We start from the raw sequence: 20,204 nt of genomic DNA on the forward strand, positions 1-20,204 counted from the left end.
AAGCGCCGGCGGGAAATCAGTTCGCGCGCTTTTCGGGTCAGTGACAGCGCGGACGCCACAGCACTGCGAGCATGGATCCCGCTGCGACCATCGCTGCAGTTGTGGCACTTGTGAACGCCTCGCAGGTTATCATCCACCTTTCCCAGAGGCAGATGCAGATGAACCAGGCGAGGAGGCTACGGCACCGCGGTGGGGGCCTGAACTCTGAGAGGGGCACAGACCTCTCACAAAGCACGGGGCCCAGCTCCGAGGACATCACGGTGACAATGGGTCATCTGGATGTTGTGGAACGGCGATTCTGGGCACGGGAAACAAGCACTGACTGGTGGGACCGCATAGTACTGCAGGTCTGGGACGAATCCCAGTGGCTGCGAAACTTTCGCATGCGGAAGGGGACTTTCCTGGAACTTTGCGAGTTGCTGTCACCTGCCCTGAAGCGCAATGACACCCGGATGTGAGCAGCCCTGACTGTCCAGAAGCGAGTGGCCATAGCCCTCTGGAAGCTTGCAACGCTGGACAGCTACCGGTCTGTCGCGAACCAGTTTGGCGTGGGCAAATCTACCGTGGGGGTTGTTGTGATGCAAGTAGCCAAGGCAATCGTCAAGGTACTGCTCTCAAAGGTAGTGACCCTGGGAAACGTGGAGGTCATCATAGATGGCTTCGCCGCGATGGGATTCCCAAACTGCGGTGGGGCTATAGATGGAACTCACATCCCTATCCTGGGACCGGACCACCAGGCCAGCCAGTACATCAACCGAAAGGGCTACTTTTCAATGGTGCTGCAAGCACTGGTGGACCACAGGGGACGTTTTACCAACATCAACGTCGGATGGCCAGGCAAGGTTCATGACGCTCGTGTCTTCAGGAACTCTGGTCTGTTTAGACGGCTGCAGGAAGGTATTTACTTCCCGGACCACAAAATAACTCTTGGGGATGTGGAGATGCCTACAGTCATCCTTGGGGACCCAGCCTACCCGCTAATGCCCTGGCTCATGAAGCCCTACACTGGCGCCCTGGACTCTGAAAAAGAACTCTTCAACTACCGGCTGAGCAAGTGCAGAATGGTGGTGGAGTGTGCTTTTGGACGTCTCAAGGGGAGATGGAGAAGCTTACTCACTCGCTGTGATCTCAGCGAAACCAATATCCCCATTGTGATAGCTGCTTGCTGTGTGCTCCACAATCTGTGTGAGAGCAAGGGGGAGACCTTTATGGCGGGGTGGGAGGTTGAGGCAAATAGCCTGGCATCTGATTATGCCCAGCCAGACAGCCGGGCGATTAGAAGAGCACAGCGTGACGCGCTGTGCATCCGGGAGGCTTTGAAAGCCTGGTTCCACACTGAGCAGGGTGACCAGTGACTTTACAGTTTGTGTACAGAGAAGCTGAACCTGCCCCCGTTTCTTTACCCAGTTAAGGATGACTATCCTCTCCAGTTACAGACCCCCTCCACCCCCTTCCAAAAAAATAAATTTACTTTTATTTTGTTAATGAACACCGTTGTCTTTATTACTGTTTTCGCGGGAATGTTTTAAACCTGGGACGCAGACTGTGGTGGGGAGCGGGTGTAGTGTACTGATGCAAATGATCCTTCTAAACTCCAGGAATGACAGGAATCGCAGTGGCGGATTGGTTGTTTCCACGGAGCCTGCCAGCCCTCCTGAGCAGGACTGCGTGTATGTGGGGGCTATGTGACTTTATGGGAGGGGGAGGAGGGTTACAGATCCCCTGCTGCGTGGCTCTGTGATCCAGGACAAGGACCGCTGCATAACATCTGTAACTGCCCTCCCCCGCCACAAAGTCACAGAGCAACACCCCCCCCTCCCCACGCACAGAACATGAAAACCACCTCCCAGACTGACCAGGGTGACTAGTCAGTGCACTGTGTATGTGCCCTGCTGCTGGACCTGCCCCCGCCTCTGTAGCCTGCTAAAGGTGAATGTCCTGTCCAATTACCAAGCCCCTTCCCCCCCTGCAGACAGACTCTCCCTCAAAACAGCATGACTGAAACAGTACAGAACAAAAACGTATTTTTTATTAACAACCACACATGAAACTGAGGGGTGAAACTTGGACGGGGGCTTGCTTGAGGCGGCCAGGAAAGGACTTTTCAAATCTTGGGGAATGACAGCCTTCTGGTGCTTGAGCAGTCTGCAGGGGTGGAGTGAGAGTTTTCACGGACTCTGCCGCCCCTTCTTCTTTGGACTTTGGGCGAGGGGGGTATGGGACTTGGTGGCGGGGGAGTGCGGTTCCTGATAGACTGCAGCGGGGCTCTGTCCTCCTGCCTCCGTTCCTGCAGAACATCAGCAAGGCGCTGGAGCGTGTCCGTTTGCTCCCTCAGAAGTCCAAGCAGCGTTTGAGTCGCCTGCTGGTCTTCCTGCCGCCACCTCTCCTCACGGTCCATGTGTATCCGGTGCATTTGGGACAAATTCTCCCTCCACTGGTTATGCTGTGCTGCCTGGGCTCGGGAGCAGCCCATAAGTTCAGAGAACATGTCCTCTCGCGTCTTCTTCTTCCTCCGCCTAATGTGCGCTAGCCTCTGGGAGTGTGATTCCAGGCTGGGTTGGGAGACAGTTGCAGAGGTGGCTGTGGGAATGAGGAAAAGGCAGTGAATTCCTCCGAAAGATAAATGTAGTTGTGAATCAAGAACCTTGATTCACAAGAACATAGTCTTTCTCCGTGAACAAGACCATGAACCACACCTATCACATGCGCACTGAGGACAAGGTCGAATTTTCGAACCTCGCCTTCAGTGCCTGGGCTTTTGCACTGCCGATCTGGGAACCAGGGCAGGACACGGTACTCTCTCTAGCAGGCAAAGATGGTAAGCCGTAGACTTGTTGCAGATTAAAACTTTAGGAGTACCACTGGCCACCTTTCACATTGAAAGCAATGCCAGTCTGTGCTGCCATCAGTCGGCCAAGCAAGAACTGTGGCCCTGTCCCACCCCCTCGTGGATGTGCCAGGGAAAGATCCCTGGATGCTGACCCTCTCCTGCCCCCACCGCGTGGCTGTAAACCAGCGGTCACAGTTCTGTAAAGGAACTTGTTGCAAGCAGTCCCAATACTACCTGTCCCCTACCTAATTCAAAGCAGGTTGTCATGACCGACATCACCCTCATGAGGATCCCGGACAACGAGATCCGGAGGATGCTTCAAGAAAGCATGCAGAGACCGGGGCCCTATGCCGCCATGATCTGCAAGGCGCTGATTCCCGAGTACCTGCTTGTCTCCTGGCGCGGGAACGTCTCTTACTTTGGAGGACCAAGTAAAGCCGCTCTCCCAAGGAACCTGATGAACAGGCTATCCCTTTACCTCCAGGAGAGCTTTGTTGAGATGTCTGTGGAGGACTACTGCTCTATCCCCGGACATATAGACCGGCTTTTCATATAGCTGCAGTAGCAGCGACAAAAGAGTGGAGCAGCTTGGGCAGCACAATCATGCAGAACCGGACACTGTTTGATTTTTTTACAAATACTTGTTACTGATTATTTAAGTGCCCAAGGGGAAGAAATCATGATTCAAAGATTGTTATTAGTATTAATATTCTAGTTTTGTACAAAATAAAGGTTTATATGTTTAAAGCACTTACCGCTTGATCCTTCCCCTGAATCTGTGTCCAGGTTACATGCTGGGGAGGGTTGGTAGGGGATCTCTGTAAGGGTGATGAAGAGCTCCTGGCTGTCGGGGAAGTCAGCTTGGTAAGCGCTGCCGACTGCCTCGTCCTCCTCATCTCCTTCCTCATCTTCCCCGTCCGCTAACATGTCCGAGGAACCGGCCCTGGACAATATCCCATCCTCAGAGTCCACGGTCAGTGGTGGGGTAGTGGTGGCGGCCGCACCTAGGATGGAATGCAGTGCCTCGTAGAAACGGGATGTGTGGGGCTGGGATCTGGAGCATCCGTTTGCCTGTTTGGTCTTCTGGTAGCCTTGTCTCAGCTCCTTGATTTTCACGCGGCACTGCGTTGCATCCCGGCTGTATCCTCTCTCTGCCATGGCTTTCGAGATCTTCTCATAGATCTTTGCGTTCCGTCTTTTGGAGCGCAGCTCGGAAAGCACGGACTCATCGCCCCACACAGCGATGAGATCCAAGACTTCCCGATCAGTCCATGCTGGGGCCCTCTTTCTATTCTGGGATTGCACGGCCATCTCGGCTGGAGAGCTCTGCATCGTTGCCACTGCTGCTGAGCTCGCCACGCTGTCCAAACAGGAAATGAGATTCAAACTGCCCAGACAGGAAAAGGAATTCAAATTTTCCCGGGCCTTTTCCTGTGTGGCTGGTCAGAGCATCCGAGCTCGGACTGCTGTCCAGAGCGTCAACAGAGTGGTGCACTGTGGGATAGCTCCCGGAGCTATTACCGTCGATTTCCATCCACACCAAGCCTAATTCGATATGGCCATGTCGAATTTAGCGCTACTCCCCTCGTTGGGGAGGAGTACAGAAGTCGAATTTAAGAGCCCTCTATGTCGAACTAAATAGGCTCGTGGTGTGGACGGGTGCAGGGTTAATTCGATTTAACGGTGCTAAATTCGACATAAACGCCTAGTGTAGACCAGGCCTCAGTCTTGTAGGGCTCGGGCTGCAGGGCTAAAAATTGCTGTGTACACTTTCAGGCTCGGTCTGGAGCCTGAGGAATGGGACCTTTCTCCCTTTGCAGGGTCCCTGAGCTTGGGCTCCAGCCTGAGCCCAAACATCTGCACAGCAATTTTTCAGCCCCGGAGCCCAAGTCCTGTGAGCTTGAATCAACTGACCTGGGCCAGCCGTGGGTTTTTCATTCCTGTATAGACATATTCTCTGAGTATGTTTCCCAGCTCTGAAGAAGAGCATTATGTAAGCTCGAAAGCTTGTGTCTCTCACCAACAGAAGTTGATGCAATAAAAGATATTACCTCACACACCTTGTATCCCTCATAGGAAAATTTAGCTTAATGTTTCGTTGAACTGATTCAAAGCAACGTATTTTGGGTCAGTTCAAAAAACAAAATATTCCAATTCAGGTCAAAAAGATCCAAATTGCAATATTTCATTTTGATTTTAAATTAATACTTTTTTAAATTTAAATTTGCCTATGGAAAATTTAAGTTTTCTGGAAACTATCAGAAACTGTCAGAAAATCATTCCAGTACAAAATTTCCGACCAGATTTATTTCCAGCTGTAAATTGCATTAAAGGAAGCTAAAAACACTTTCATAGTGCTGCTTTTCCTTGAGGCAATTGCCACTGGGATGTCATTTGATCACCAATTAAGTGTCCATGAGACAATCTGTGTGTTAGAATGTATACAAAAGTTTGAGAGCTGTACACTAGAAAATTCATAGGTGTGAATAAAAAAGTTCAAATGCAGTAGACGCAAATTTGTTCACAAAGCTAGATAAATGTCCATTAATAATTTTTTGCAGTAGTCGTGCAGCAGTTATGGTAATACTTCTAATTTTTTTAATTTTTAGATTGTTTGTGAAGTAAGCACAAATAGCACAAAGTTTTCCTTTAAAGGCAAAATGTTATGGAATAGATCCATTTCACTTTCAACATAAAAATCCGTTTTACAAGGCAAATTCATAGAAAGGTTTTAATCAGTCTTAGTATTGAGAAAGGTATGGTACAATATATGGGGACAGAAATGTTTTAACGCTCCATTCTGCAACTTGAACACGATGCCAAATAAATGTGACACACATAAGACTATATGAAAGAGAAATACATCCATTAAATCTCATTTTCAAAGTAGCACTTATCCATTGTAATGTCTTTAAAGCAGAAAAATGGGAATTTAAAAATAAATAGTACTGTAGGACTCTTATGTGATGATCAGTAATGTATCCATGTATCCCTCCACCATGTATTGGGACTGTGGAAACAGGACAAATAGGGGATTGCCTTACAGGGTGATTTATGGTAGTCAGCTCTGCTCTCCAGGTCACTACAGTAGACACGAAGGCCTGCAGGGATTTACTCTGAAATGCCCTGGCTAACGGGATTCTGGCCAGGTGGACCAGGATCAATAGCCTGGGCAATTGGGCAACTGGTCTAAGAAAAGGTCATTCCAAAAATAAACTTGCAGCTAGTAAGTCTTTCAGTTGTCTCAGTTTACCTTATGTCACTTGGCATCTCTGCCGCTACCCAGTGTACTTCACTGCCTGGCCGGTTTGGGTGATCTTATGGTCACAAACACACACCAGGTTATCTTTCACCAAGGTGTGTATTTATTCTTTTCTTACATAATAACACAGCGTACTTCAGGTTTACAGCAAAGGGATGCCCCTCCCAGCCTTCACTGCTCAGCCCAGGCTCATTCTCTGAGCTTTCCTTCTGAGGCCCCCTGAGTTCCCCCTTGCTTCCTGTTCCATCCATTCATATCTTCCCAATTACATCATTAACCCAGTGATTAGCACCCACGTGCTCATAATCCCCCAACAGAAAGTGTATAATTGGCTTCAATTAAGCCTGCCCTCTTCCCAGTGCTGCAGCAAACTCAGTGACCCGAGTGCTACTAATAGTACCCTGTCACACCTTGCCACTGGAAAGGGTCTTGTTGGCCGAGAGAGTGTGTGAATTGGTGTACAACTGCTTGTTCACTTTAAACAAATTCTCGCACAGCCTTCAACAATCCAACAAATCCTGCAGCGATGGGGGAATGGCAAAAGTGACAGTTGATGAACGTTGCTGAGAGTCATAGTCTTGAAATCTGCATGTGGGCTGGTCAAGAATATGGTTTCTCTGCATTGACCTGGGGTAACACCAGAGTGTGGCAGCATCTTGATTGACATGACTGCTCTATTCAGGGACAGCACAGCTGACCTCAATCTGAGGAAGGGGCTAGAAAAGATTTCCCCAAAATTGCTCATCCCGAACTGCCCTCACTAGCTTACCCTGGCTCGAGGGTGTTCCATCATGCAGTCGAAATTCAAACAAACCTTGAAAAGTTTCCTTTTGTGTTACTGTTGCAATGTGGAATGTTCATACATTATTGATCATCCAAACCAAATTGATCCTCTGCCAGGTGAACTGCTCTGGTTGTTCGAGAGCTTGAAAGATATTGTATTGACATTGAGGCACTGAGCAAGATTCAACGTGTTGAAGAGAGACAACTGAGAGAGCAGAGTTCTGGGTACAGTTTCTTCTGGAAGGGACGCCCACAAAACAAGCCACACAAGGCAGGAGTCATCTTTGCAATCAGAAAGAATATTGTCTCTTGTTTGGAGAGCCTACCCATTGGTATAAATGACAGACTGATGATGCCCCGACTGCCCTTGAAAGGTAGATGTTATGCTTCATTGATCTGTGCTTACTCACTGACGATGACTAAGGGTACGTCCAGACTACCCGCTGTATCGGCGGGTAGCGATCAATTTATCTGGAATTGATATATCGCGTCTCATTAAGACGCGATATATTGATCCCCGAACGCGCTCCCCGTTGATTCCGGAACTCCACCGGAGTGAGCGGCGGTAGCGGAGTCGACGGGGGAGCCACGGCCGTCGAACCTCCCGTCCTCACGGCGCAGGAAAGTCGGAATAAGATATGTCGACTTCAGCTACGGTATTCCCGTAGCTGAAGTTGCGTATCTTACATCGACACCCCCGCCCCCAGTGTAGACCAGGCCTAACTCTCATGAGGGTAAAGAGCAATTTTACTCTGAACTAAAAGACCTGATTCTATTGATTCCCTGTAGAGACTAGTTGATTATTTCAAGTGACTTGAGCGCTTGTGTTGGTCATGATGATTTCTACATGGCATGGCATATTTGGTAAACATGGGGTTGGCAAGATGAACTGCACTGGCCTACTTCTGCTGAAGACATGGGTCGAGTAACATCTAGTTGTTACAAACATTGTCTTCCAACTCCCCAACAAATAAAAATGACCTGGATGCGCATTTGCTCATGTCAGTGGCATCTGATGGACAATGTGTTGGTCTGACATCATGATCTAGGAGGACATGTGTGCATAATTCTGGTATTATGTGGAGCTGATTGTTGGACTGACCACCCTCTTGTTTAGCCAAAGCGCTCTATTTAGCCAAAACACCGGTCAGTTAAGTGTGTAACATTTTCCAGATGAAAGATCTGTCAATTGCCGAACAATTTTCAACACAGCTAACTACTGTTTTACAAACTCTTCCAATGATCAGTAATGACACATTTGCCATATGGGTATCCTTGTGACACACAATCTGTAACACCATTGTGGATTGTGTTGAGTGTACAAAACATTGTCATGCAGACTGGTTCAACAATAGTAATCCTGAAATATTGAATCTCCTTGATGTCAAGCGATAAGGGCATGCTGCACTCTTAGCTGACCCGCTCTCTGAGACAAAAAAGGCCAGATGTAGGGCAGCCTGCAGCATGCACCAATGCAAACTCGGCCAAATGCAAAGTATGTGGCTTGACTGTAAAGTAGATAAACTACAGGTGGTCACTGATAATCATGACTCCAAAGGTTTCTATGAGGCGGTTAAAGCTGTGTATAGCCCTGCTCTATCTTCTTTGACATTACTAACAGCTGCTAATGATGAATATCTCATCACAGATCACAGTGCCATCCACCAACAGCGGTGTGAACAAAACATTTTAGTGAACTACTGTTTCTGATGAGTCACGGGATAATGTCCACAAATTGCCCACATCTAATGCACTTGTCAATCCACCCACTTGAGCTGAGGTGTTGTAGTCTGTTCAAGCAATGAAAAATAATAAATCTCCTGGTCCCGATACCAATCCAGCTGAAGTTTTAAAACATGGAGGAAATCTCATTGACAGGCTTTTTGAAGTTTTCTTACATATCTGACTTCAAGAAACCAGGCCACAACAACTGAAAGACGCCAACATCATCACTATCCATAAGCATAAAGGATCAAAGAGCAACTGTGGTAACTACCATGGTATCTCTTTGCTCTCTGTGGCTGGAAAGATTCTTGCATGGATCTTCCTAAACCAATCCTTGACGGAAATCATTAACACAGAATCTGTCTATAGACAGAAATCAAAGTCTGCAATGCTCACATCATTGCTGTTCAGGTGTGAATCATGGACCTGTTATCAACAGCACATTAAAAAGTTTGACAGTTTCAATTTGTGACACCTATGACAATTGCTGGGCATCAAATGGCAGGACTGGGTTTCCAACAGAAGTACTGGCGAAAGCTGGTTTGTTCAGCATCAAGGCTCATTTAATCTGTGCCCTGGACTGGACATGTAATTCATATGCCTGAGACTCGTTTATCGAAAAAAGTCTTATATTTCCAATTATGTTCCAGCAATTGTAAGCATGGAGGGCAGATGAAACACTTCAAAGACACCCTAAAACAAAATCTGCACAAAAAGAACATTTCTGACTCAACCTTTGAGCAACTGGCAATTGATCATACTGCATGGTGCCACACCATAAGGGTGGGTGTCCATGACTTTAAGAATTGCATTGAGCAGCAGGAAGCACATTGCCAGGCAGCTCAATCAGTGCAGCTAGGTAAATGGCTCTGTGGCCAGTGTGATAAACATTGTTCTTCCTGAACTGGTCCATGGAGTCGTGCACAGACCCATTAGTACAAACTGTGATTGTCAATGTTGTCCTGGAAATCAAAGTGATTAGCATCATCATTAAGCTTGTTGCCTGCTGGTATCTGTACCTCCAACACCAGTTTGAGCAGGTCAGTTCCTGTGCTCCCTCTATATGTATTTGTCATGTTTGCTCTTCCAAAACTAGATTCTGGAAGAGACTAGCAGTAACCAATTTTAAAAAGTGTGGTCACCCATCTTTCTACTGCCACTCACCAAAAAGAAAAACAGCGTATTTTTCTTCAAAATGAAGAGTTCAGCGTACAATTTTTTTGTTCAGGGTATAGCCAGTCATGGTGTTATTGACATCAATGAGTTTGTCAAGGACTCCGTTGGGACCAGGATTTGTCCATGTAAGAGTGCATTAATGAATGTATCCTGTAAGTAGAGCTGGACAAATAGTAGGAAAAACTTTTTTGTGAACATTTTCCCCAGGTTTGAATCACTTTTTGATTTTGTGCACTCCTACTTTTTGTTTGCTTTCCTTAGAACATTCATACAGGTAGGTTTTTGTAGAAATATCCAGTGGGGGCTGATTTTTTTGCAAATGCCACAGTTCATATGTGATCAAGGGTTTTTGCTATTCCTGCTGTAAGTGCCTGCCTATTTGTAAGTTGTGTGTCTTCCAATCAGAAAGTAGAAATAATGCCCTGACACTTAGGTGACCAAACATACACCTCAGGCAGAAAATAATCAAAGATGCATAATGAATACTTTTCAAATAATACATAGGTTGAAATATGTTTACATACAGTATTCATCAAACAGTTATAAATAACAAATACATTTATCAAAATCAGCCAGTTGGCAAATAATTCATGAATAGAAAAAAAGAGCTGTGGGCCAACCCAGATCCTACTCTCAATTCAAGGGAAATTTATCATTTATGCCCTGGTACATTAGTCATCAGTATTGAATGTCAAAATAACCAAGTGATTCCATGTACCTTTATTTGTTTGATTTCATACCGGATCATTTTGTGAGTGTCAAGAGGGTCATCACTGGCAGGAACCACCTTTTCACTGGATATTTTTGCACGAATCACTGCAAGGGAGGAAAAAGCTTTTATTTGCAAAGAAGCATATGCCTGACTTTTCCATCAGTACTATATGTTACATTTTTCCCATTTATTAAAATAATTGTAACCGATTGCCATGTTTTTCTCTTGGACATTAGATGTAATGTTCAGTAGCATTTAAAGCTTGTTAGTACAAGATTGTTCAAGACTAAGGCAACACCTGAAAAAATAAAAAAGGTACAGGGCATAACCTGTCATGTAAATACTACATCATTTTCAACAAACCAAAATATATCACATTGTTTTGAAATTTTCAGGCCAGATTTTCAAAAGGGTTCGGTACCCAGCAGCTCCCAATCAGCCACTTCTTTTTGGTGCCTAAGTAGGAATTGGGAGCTGCTCAACTCTTTTGTAAATCTCTGTTGAGACAAACATTAGCTTAAATGAGAATTGGTTGTCTAAATCCACTAGTGAGCTTTGAAAAATCTGCAGGCCTGATTCAACTCCCATTGACTTCAAAGGGTTTTGCATTGGGCCCCTGAAATACAGAGTAGCAATGAAATGGACCACAGTAAGTATTCAGCAAGACCATGGCAGGCAAGATAGAAATATGAATATCTTGTAGAAAATTAGAAAGAGAGAAGACGATAAGGTCAGGCATCCAAGTTACATCTCTTGTGATGGCAAATAGCTGCACCTCAATAGCTATTTCTCAAATTCCATGTGTAACTTTTGTTAAACAGAGTAAATGAGTTACTTCTAGTATTGCCTTTAGTGATGTCTTCCGTGTTTTAGCTGCTTTGTGCAGAGGGGAAATTATTTATTTCAATCTTTATCATCAAGAAAGAAACATTTAGCTAATGTGTACTATAAATAATCATTAGGAAAGGGATAGATAAGACAGAAAATATCATAATGTCACTATCGCAGGGGTGGCCAACCTGTGGCTCCAGAGCCACATGCGTCTCTTCAGAAGTTAATATGCAGCTCCTTGTATAGCAGGGGTTCTCAAACTGGGGGTCAGGACCCCTCAGGGGGTCGCAAGTTTATTACATGGGGGGCCGCGAGCTGTCAGCCTCCACCCCAAACCCCGCTTTGCCGCCAGCATTTATAATGGGGTTAAATATATAAAAGTGTTTTTAATGTATAAGGAGGCTTGCTGTGTGAAAGGGGTCACCAGTACAAAAGTCTGAGAACCCCTGTTGTATAGGCACCGACTCTGGGGCTGGAGCTACAGGTGCCAACTTTCCAATGTGCTGGGGGTGCTCACTGCTCAACCCCTGGCTCTGCCACGGGCCCTGCCCCCAATCCACCCCTTCCCGCCCCCTTCCTGAGCCTGCTGTCCCCTTGTTCCTCCCCCACCCCCGCCAGCCTCCTGCATGCCACGAAACAGCTGATCTGGAGGTGTGGGAGGGAGGGGGAGGCGCTGATCAGCGGGGCTGCCGGTGGTCGAGAGGCGCTGGGAGCAGGGTGGGAGCTCATGGGGGGTTGCTGACGTATTACTGTGGCTTTTGGCAATATACATTGGTAAATTCTGGCTCCTTCTCAGGCTCAGGTTGGCCACCCCTGAACTATAGAAATCCATAGAATGCCCACACCTTGAATACTGCATGCAGTTCTGGTCACCCATCTCAAAAAAGATATATTAGAGTTGCAGAAGTTGCAGAGTAGGGCAACAAGAATGGTTAGGGGTATGGAACAGTGTCCATATGAGAGATTAAGAAGATTGGGACTGTTCATCTTAGAAAAGAGACAACTATGGGGGAGGGGGAGATATGACAGAGGACTGTCAAATCAGGAATAGTATGGAGAATGTGAATAGGGAAGTGTTATTTACTCCTTTACATACCACGAGAACTAGGGGTCACCAAATATTAATAAGTAGCAGGTTTAAAACAAACAAAAGGAAGAACTTCTTCACACAACCCACTGTCAACCTGTGAAACTCACTGCCAGGGGATGTTGTGAAGGCCAAAAGTATAATTGAGTTAAAAAAAGAATTAGATAAGTTAATGGAGGATAGGTCCATAAATGGCTATAAGCCAGTATGGTCAGTGACACAATGCCATGCTCCAGGTATCCCTAAACCTCCAGCTGCCAGAAGCTGAGACTGTATGACAGGGGATGGATCACTCGAAATTGCTCTGTTCTGTTCATTCCCTCTAAAGCATCTGGCACTGGCCATTGTCAGAGACAGGATACAGGCTAGCTGGACTGTTAGTCTGACCCAGTATGGCCATTCTTATGTCTTTTTTTTTTTGAATAAGCAAGCAGTGTTGACATGACACTTAAAAATATTTTCAAGTTAGAGTAGGGGAAGGTCTCTCAGAAATTAGATCTGAGAAAAATGAAATTAGTTTGTGTAACACTTTTAAAGTAGAAATGCTTTTCATCATAACTAGTTAAACAAGACTCATGCCTTCCTCTAGAAAGTAAAGGGTGAAAACATACTATGTATACGATGGCTTAAGCCCATTTCTAAAGGAAGGAAAGACATGAAAGCCTATAATAAGAACCAGGTTGTTTTCTTTAGAGCAATATAGAGGTCAGCCTCAGCTAATGACAGACAATTTTCATTTCCTGCTTATTTGCACAGAAAAATAGATGCATTAATCAACATAATACAGATAGCTGCAGCATCTGAGCATGAATCCTTGCATGGTACCGTGCTCCTAGATCCTAGAAGGGAGCATAGTAGGCTTAGAAAATAAGCTGGATGGAAAAGAAGGGGTTCTTCACATGTGACTAGCAAATTCCATGGTTCAGCTTCTTCTAAATTGTAGACCAGAAATCAGCTACAAATGAGTTATGCACCCACTTATTAACACAGATTTTAAGTGCTTTAATATACTTCCACATAAAAGGTACTGTAGATGGTGTGCATTAATTCTTACTGTATTATGGAAAAGGTCTAAATCAGAATCAGGTTTAGGCGTCCTCACTAACACTGCTTATTAAAAGAAAAGATATCACATAAAAGAGCTCACTAGATATAAACGAGGACACTAGGGGGCTGCAATTGAGAATAGCTCCATAATTCTGAAATAACACACAGTATTTGTATGTAATAAAACTTTTGCTAAAGATACATTCTCCTTTGCATCTCCTGTGGAAATAGAAGCTTTTTAAAATTATTTATTAAGCTATACTTGTTACTCTCAGTGAGGAACACACACATGCACACAAAATCTATAATTGTCTCAAAAGGGGCCTCTTGGATTTATATGTGGCAGGAAGTGCAACTTTTTTCTATCATTTACCCATTACTCTGGGTGTTAAGGGAAAAACTGAGTCCATGTTTAGTGGTGTGTTGGTTTTTTTAGTTTTTAGAGAGAGGATATTGCCTTTTAACTTATGTTGCTGAAGGGAGTCTAACTTGAGGTTTTAAGGGAAATAAATGATACTTGTTAAAGAAAATCTGGGACTTGAGTAGTTTTTCTTTACTTTTCTGTACTACTGCTCTCTTCAAGTCTGATTCAAACACACACACAAAAATGTGTCTGGCCCTTCCAGTTCTTCCTGTTTTTCTTTTTTTCTTCCCTTTAAATTAATTTTTTCAATGAGTGTCGTCTAGCTGTCTGGTAAAACCTCTTATTCATGCAGTTACTTCTGTTTTTAACCACAAGCACTTCCTGGTTTAGCATTCTTTGGCTTATGCAATCCTACTTCTCCACTCATGGTGCAGAAGGAGATTATAACATGTGATTCCCCCATGTCTGTAGTTCTTTTTAAAAAGTGGTTTCAACTGCAGCAATACTGACTTGGCTTCTCCTCTCCTCCATATACCTTGAAACGGTCACTATTTGGAGTTGCTACTGTGTTGTTTTATCATAGTAGTGTCACTTTCCCTGCCACATAGTGATTGGTTCCTTATGAAGAATCTAGGTATGTGAATGTGTTTGAAGTTAGTACACAAGGGCTATACACAATCTACCTAAAGCTCCTTCTCCCTTTTGCACTGAATATGTTACTTTATATATAAATTCTTTCCCACCTTACCACTGTAGAAATAAGTACAGCAGGCTTCATAACAGCTCTATAAGATAAAATATTCTTATCCTCACTTTATAGATGGGGAAATTGAGATGAAAAATGGCTAAAATACTCCAGCCCCATACATGGAGTCAGCTGAGGCATCAAAATTGGAACTCAGAAGTTCCTGGGTCCCAGACTTGTGCTTGGTTCACTAGGATCTTACTCTGAGATAGTGTTGATGTGTGGTGTTAAATAGCACCACATTCCACCTGGGAGAAGAATGAATTTCACTTGTGGGTGAAATGTTTTCCATATAGTTTATAAATCAGTTTGTAATATTTTAGGCTGAATGTTGCTATGTACATTTATTTGCATTTTTAGGTAAATGTTAAGAATATTTGTATTCCTTCTTTCCCAAATATTAATGAAAATCTCTTACCATGCTGTGTCTGCTCCATGCTTCCCTTATTGCCTCACAAGATAAGAAAAAAATCATACTTCTGTAAAAGTCTGAGTTCTAATTTGCTATTTATAAAATACTAAATATCTTTTTACTAACTTTAATTAAATAGTTAACTTTTGACTCTCTTATGGATGTTCTGTGAAGACTGACATCTGGCAATACTAGTTTAGATAATATTTCTCTTCAATATAAACCTCTTAACCCATTGTATTGTACTCCACAAAACTATCTTACCTTGTGAACTGGGGTGTCGGTTGCAATGGCACCCGTTCTGGCCAGGTGGAGCATTGCACCTGAGTCCATTCAGTTTGGCAAGGCTGTTAGTCAATTCCTGGTGCCCAGGAGGTCTGAAAATCCCCTCTGTTCTTAAGTCACTCGGGGAGTTCGTAGGGGAGCCCAGGCCCACCCACTCCATTGGGTTCCAGCTCAGGGCTCTTAAGCTAGACAAGCTGAATCAGGGTTTGACAACTCCAGCCATGCCCTGAGCTCCTTCCTACCTCCCTCTGGTTTCTGTAGGCTCTTCAGCCCACTGGTCCAGTCATCCTCTTCTAGGGTGCTGTCTCTGAGCGGCTTTTCAGCAGCTTGCTGGCAGGACTTCTATTCTCCAGACTGCTCGCTCCACTCTGCCCCTCTTCCTCCCAGTCCTTTTGTTCTCCGAGCTGCTGTGAGGTTGCCGATCAGCATTACATAAGAATGGCTATAGTGCAGGGGTGGGCAAACTATGGCCCGGGGGCCACATCCAGCCCTTCAGACATTTTAATCCGGCCCTTGAGCTCCAGCCGGGGAGCGGGGTCAGGGGCTTGCCTTGCTTGCATGGCTCACGGAAGCAGCAGCATGTCCCCCCTTCTGCTCCTACTCATAGGGGCAGCCAAGGGGCTCCACACGCTGCCCCCGCCCCTGCAGACGGGGCAGCGTGCAGAGCTGCCTGGATGCGCGTCCGCATAGGAGCCGGAGGGGGGACATGCCGCTGCTTCTGGCAGCTGCTTGAGGTAAGCACCGCCTGGAGACTGCACCCCTGAGCTCCTCCCATGCCCCAACCCCCTGCCCCAGGTCTGATCCCCCTCCTGCCCTCCGAACCTCTTGGTCCCAGCCCAGAGCACCCTCCTGCACACCAAACCCTCATCCCCAGCCCCACCACAGAGCCCGCACCCCCAGCCGGAGCCATCACCCCCTCCGGCACCCCAACCCCCAATTTTGTGAGCATTCATGGCCCGCCATACAATTTCCATACCCAGATGTGGCCCTCGGGCCAAAAAGTTTGCCCACCCCTGCTATAGTGGGTCAGACCAATGATCCATCTAGCCCAGTATTCTGCTGTCTTACAGTGGCCAATGCCAGGTGCTTTCCCCCCTTAGTCAACCCTTTTCAAAGCTGAAAAGTCCCACTCTTTTTAATCTCTCCTTACATGGAAGCTGTTCCATACCCTTAATCATTTTTGTTGCCCTTCTCTGTACTTTTTCCTATTCTAATGTATCTTGTTTGAGATAAGGTGATAAGAACTGCACACAGTATTTAAGTTGTGGGTGTACTCTGGATTTATATAGTGGTGGATTTACTATAGTGGCATTATGATATTTTCTGTCTTATTATATATCCATTTCCTAATGGTTCCTAATATTCTGTTAGCTTTTTTAACTGCTGCTGCACATTGAGTGGATGTTTTCAGAGAACTATCCATAATGACTCAAAGATCTTTCTTGAGTGGTAGGATCTAAATTAGCTGTTACCATTTTTTATGTATAGTTGGGATTATGTTTTTCAGTGTGCATTACTTCGCATTTCTCAACATTGAATTTCATCTGCCATTTTGATGCCCAGTCATCCATTGGCATTGGCCGACAGTGCCTGCATTAATCCCTTGGTTGCTAGGCCAGCAAGTGGTACATACATGACAAAACTATATTAGTCCTTCAAAGAGGAAACTGAGTTGGACTTTGTGCAGATTAACTTGGTTATTGCTGAGAAATTGCAGGAAGGGATAAAAATGGCCCTCTGTTGTTCATCCTAGTTAATTGGTAATTTCAATAAGTGACGTGTTTGAACTTAGTGGAGTTTCTTTTCCAAAACTGGCTCATTTACAATGATAGTGTAATCAAGAACACATACATCCAGACTGGTCTGAATAAATATATAGTAAGTAAAGTACTTTCCCCATATATGAGAGAGAGTACATTTCAAAGTTATGTTATTTTCAGTACATGATAGTAAAATGTTCTAGAGCTTCTGACACAAAATTTTACTCAACGCCATTACAATGGGTTTTGCATTTGGCCATACTGTCTTTTCTTTAGCTTTTAGCAAAAATTGTAAATGGACAGAGGATAAAGCTGTTGTGGTCAGTATGTCTATATATTTCCAGTTGGTGTTGCTTTTAGATGTTGATCCCCCAAATACATCTTGCAGTGACAACAGTTTCTAATTTATATTTTGTGGCTGTCACACTTACTTCCATTTAAACCTCTTCCTACTCTCTGTTGGTCAGATAGCAATTAATTTCTGGCAAGTGCCCATCTCGGTAGGCAAGTTTGGAAAAAAAATTGATACAACTTTGTACAGTCTTGATATTTATAGACCAGAGGTAAACAAAATAATTGCCTTGTACAAGGTAAACTTCAAGGGTATTAAGTGCTCTTATCTCTCTCGCTCTCCTGTTTTCAGTGTGCTCTCCCATAATGTATAGTTATCTATTAACTGAAAAGGCAGTTAACTAAAGGGGTGATCCAGTAATATAACACTTACAAACTTATGAGCTATTCTCCTAAATCAGATGATTAAAAAAAGGATTGCCAACAGCTCCATGAGCCAGTGTAGTGAGGGATATAGCATTTGAATGACAAATGTTCAGTTTATTTAAATGCCGTAACTGGCTAAAAACATTCCATCCACATTGTATAAATACAAGTACAGGCTTCTGTAGTGCAGTGACATACAGCCATGTGGAGCACTAAGTTTAACATTGCTTTATTAAGGATTTATATTGGTTTATTCTGTACTTTGCCAGTGCTGACATAAAATAACTAATAAAAGAGGAAGCTTTTCAAAGGCACAAAAGGTAGGTAGGTACCTAACTCCCATTTGTGCCTTGGAAAATCTCTCCCAAGATCTCTTAGGGCCCAATCGCTTGCAAAGTGCTGAGCACACTCAAACTGCTTACTGAAGTCAAGAAAGTTGCCATGTATGCCAACATCACATTATATTACTCTACAGGAGAAATTAAAGTGAAATACAAGCTGGTTTTAGTTCAGAATTCCCCTAACTCATGTTGAATGGTTTCCGGGACACAGAAGAATATTCCATTGTCTCTTCTTCCCAGTTTGTAGAAAGGCATTTTGAAGAGCAGTAGAAGTATCTGTCTTGTGATAATAGAAAGATCTATTGATCTAAGCATTGGTTAATTGAAACTGTAATAATAAGGGCTTTCCTCCATGAGGTGGTACAGATTGTCTATTCCAATTTCTGCTTAGCTATTTGTATTAATTTCTTTGAACTACAGAGTCAAGCGTCGTTACAGTAATGAATGGAATCCCATTCAAAACATTGGCTGTGCTAATTATGCAAATTGCATAGTTAATTCTTTCAGTGATAAAATACTGTATCATCCAAGATTCGTAGATAAATATATCAGAGTTTAGAGAGACAGAGCTCCAAAGCACAAAGCCTGATTTTAATGAGTTCCAGTGCTTCAGAAACAATAACAGAGTTGCTGAACAGGACAGTAAGATCTTCTAAGTGGAGGTTTCTGAACCATTTTTGGTGCACATAGGGAGCAAGTCCTGCCTGTAAGCCCTTCTAGAGGCACAAAGGACCATAGATGAGGCAGAACCACCGCAATTCTGCTGTGTGGGGAAGAAGCACTGTTGCTGGAGTCTGTCAGCACTTCAGTATCCCCTGTGTAGCATGGAGCATAGCTTTTCACAGGTTCCCTATGTGTCTTAGCATGATGAAATACAGTCTCCATATTATGGAAACACATTCTGTTTATCTTCTGTCTTAGTTTACAATCTGGGATTTTAAATAATTGAAACTGCCCCAGAAAATGGTAAATGCCTAATCTCTGAACTAGAGATTTAGTTTTCCATTCCTTCTGCTGAATGCGCTTTCAGCTAGGGATGGATGAGCCAGCTAGGATAAAATGAGCGGTTTGTTCAGAAATGTCCGGATTATAAAATTCTTTTTTAGAAAACACTTTCTTTGAATTTTTGGGCTCTGTCTGGGACCAGAACTAAAAATACCAACATATCAGGAAAAAGTCTCTTGTCATGAAAAATTTCAACACTTGATTTGTAGGCTCCAGAGGGGTAGTTCTCGTAAATTTTAGCTAACTAGCCAGACTTTGGGATACTTAACAGAACTCAAAATCTGAATATTTTGAGGTTCTCTCATCATTACTTTTAATCAGCCTTTATCCAGTAGCCTTGCAAAAACTTATTCCACTAAACCATTTTTCTCCAATATGATGCTAGTTGTTACTACTATTTTTACTGCAAGAGTATTTGAGCACTAACCAAGATTGGGGTCCCATTGTACAAGGTGCAGGTCCCATTGTACATACACATATAAGAGGCAATCCTGCCACAAAGAACTTGCAATCTAAGATCAAAGATCTAGGGAGGAAAAGTGGGATGCAAATTACAAAGTGATTAGGGTGATGGATCCATCCATAGTTCTGTTTTTATTTTGTTGCCTTACAACAGGTAGCATAGAGAGAGTTGTATATGTATATTAATATGTATATTGTATACACTTTATATACGCATTAAGGGCTAGATTTTTCAAAAAAAGCACAGTGCCTATTGAGAGACTATCTAGCCATTCCATTTAGGTTCCTAAATAAGAACTGAATACTATTGAAAATTTGGCCCTACATATTTCTTTTTCTCCTCATAGCTGTCACCTCAACCAAGCCATTGTTAGTTGGCCAGTTTATTGTAGATGTCATGGAAGAAGTGGTTCTTGGGGAGGGTTTTGAAGGAGGACAGGTAAGTGTTTTATGGACAGGTTGAAGAGAGAATTCTGGGGTAAGAGACAGCATGGAAGGAAGCAGCTGAATACATTTGTAGGAGAAGCACACGTGGCAGTCATCACTGTAAGAGTGGAAGGGGTGCTATGGTATGAGACAAAAGCCTATGAAGGGCCTTGAATTCTAATGAATTTATAAACTATTATTCAGCACTGGAGAAATAAATTAAAATGAATTGTA

The 20,204-nt window shown here is 44.0% G+C and overlaps 2 protein-coding genes across 2 annotated transcripts in view; one reads left to right on the forward strand and one right to left on the reverse strand.

Moving 5' to 3' along the window:
• SYN2 (synapsin II) overlaps positions 1-20,204 on the forward strand; it is a 442,249-nt gene that overhangs the window by 300,144 nt on the left and 121,901 nt on the right. The window lies entirely within an intron of this gene.
• Positions 1-20,204, reverse strand: part of TIMP4 (TIMP metallopeptidase inhibitor 4) — a 50,373-nt gene that overhangs the window by 11,506 nt on the left and 18,663 nt on the right. Inside the window, exon 2 of the mRNA XM_065408415.1 lies at positions 10,495-10,592. Coding sequence (XP_065264487.1) covers positions 10,495-10,592 — 98 coding nt within the window. The remainder of the gene's footprint in view (positions 1-10,494; positions 10,593-20,204) is intronic.

This window comes from Emys orbicularis, chromosome 7 (assembly GCF_028017835.1).
Source record: "Emys orbicularis isolate rEmyOrb1 chromosome 7, rEmyOrb1.hap1, whole genome shotgun sequence".
In the NCBI taxonomy this organism is placed as follows: domain Eukaryota; kingdom Metazoa; phylum Chordata; order Testudines; family Emydidae; genus Emys; species Emys orbicularis.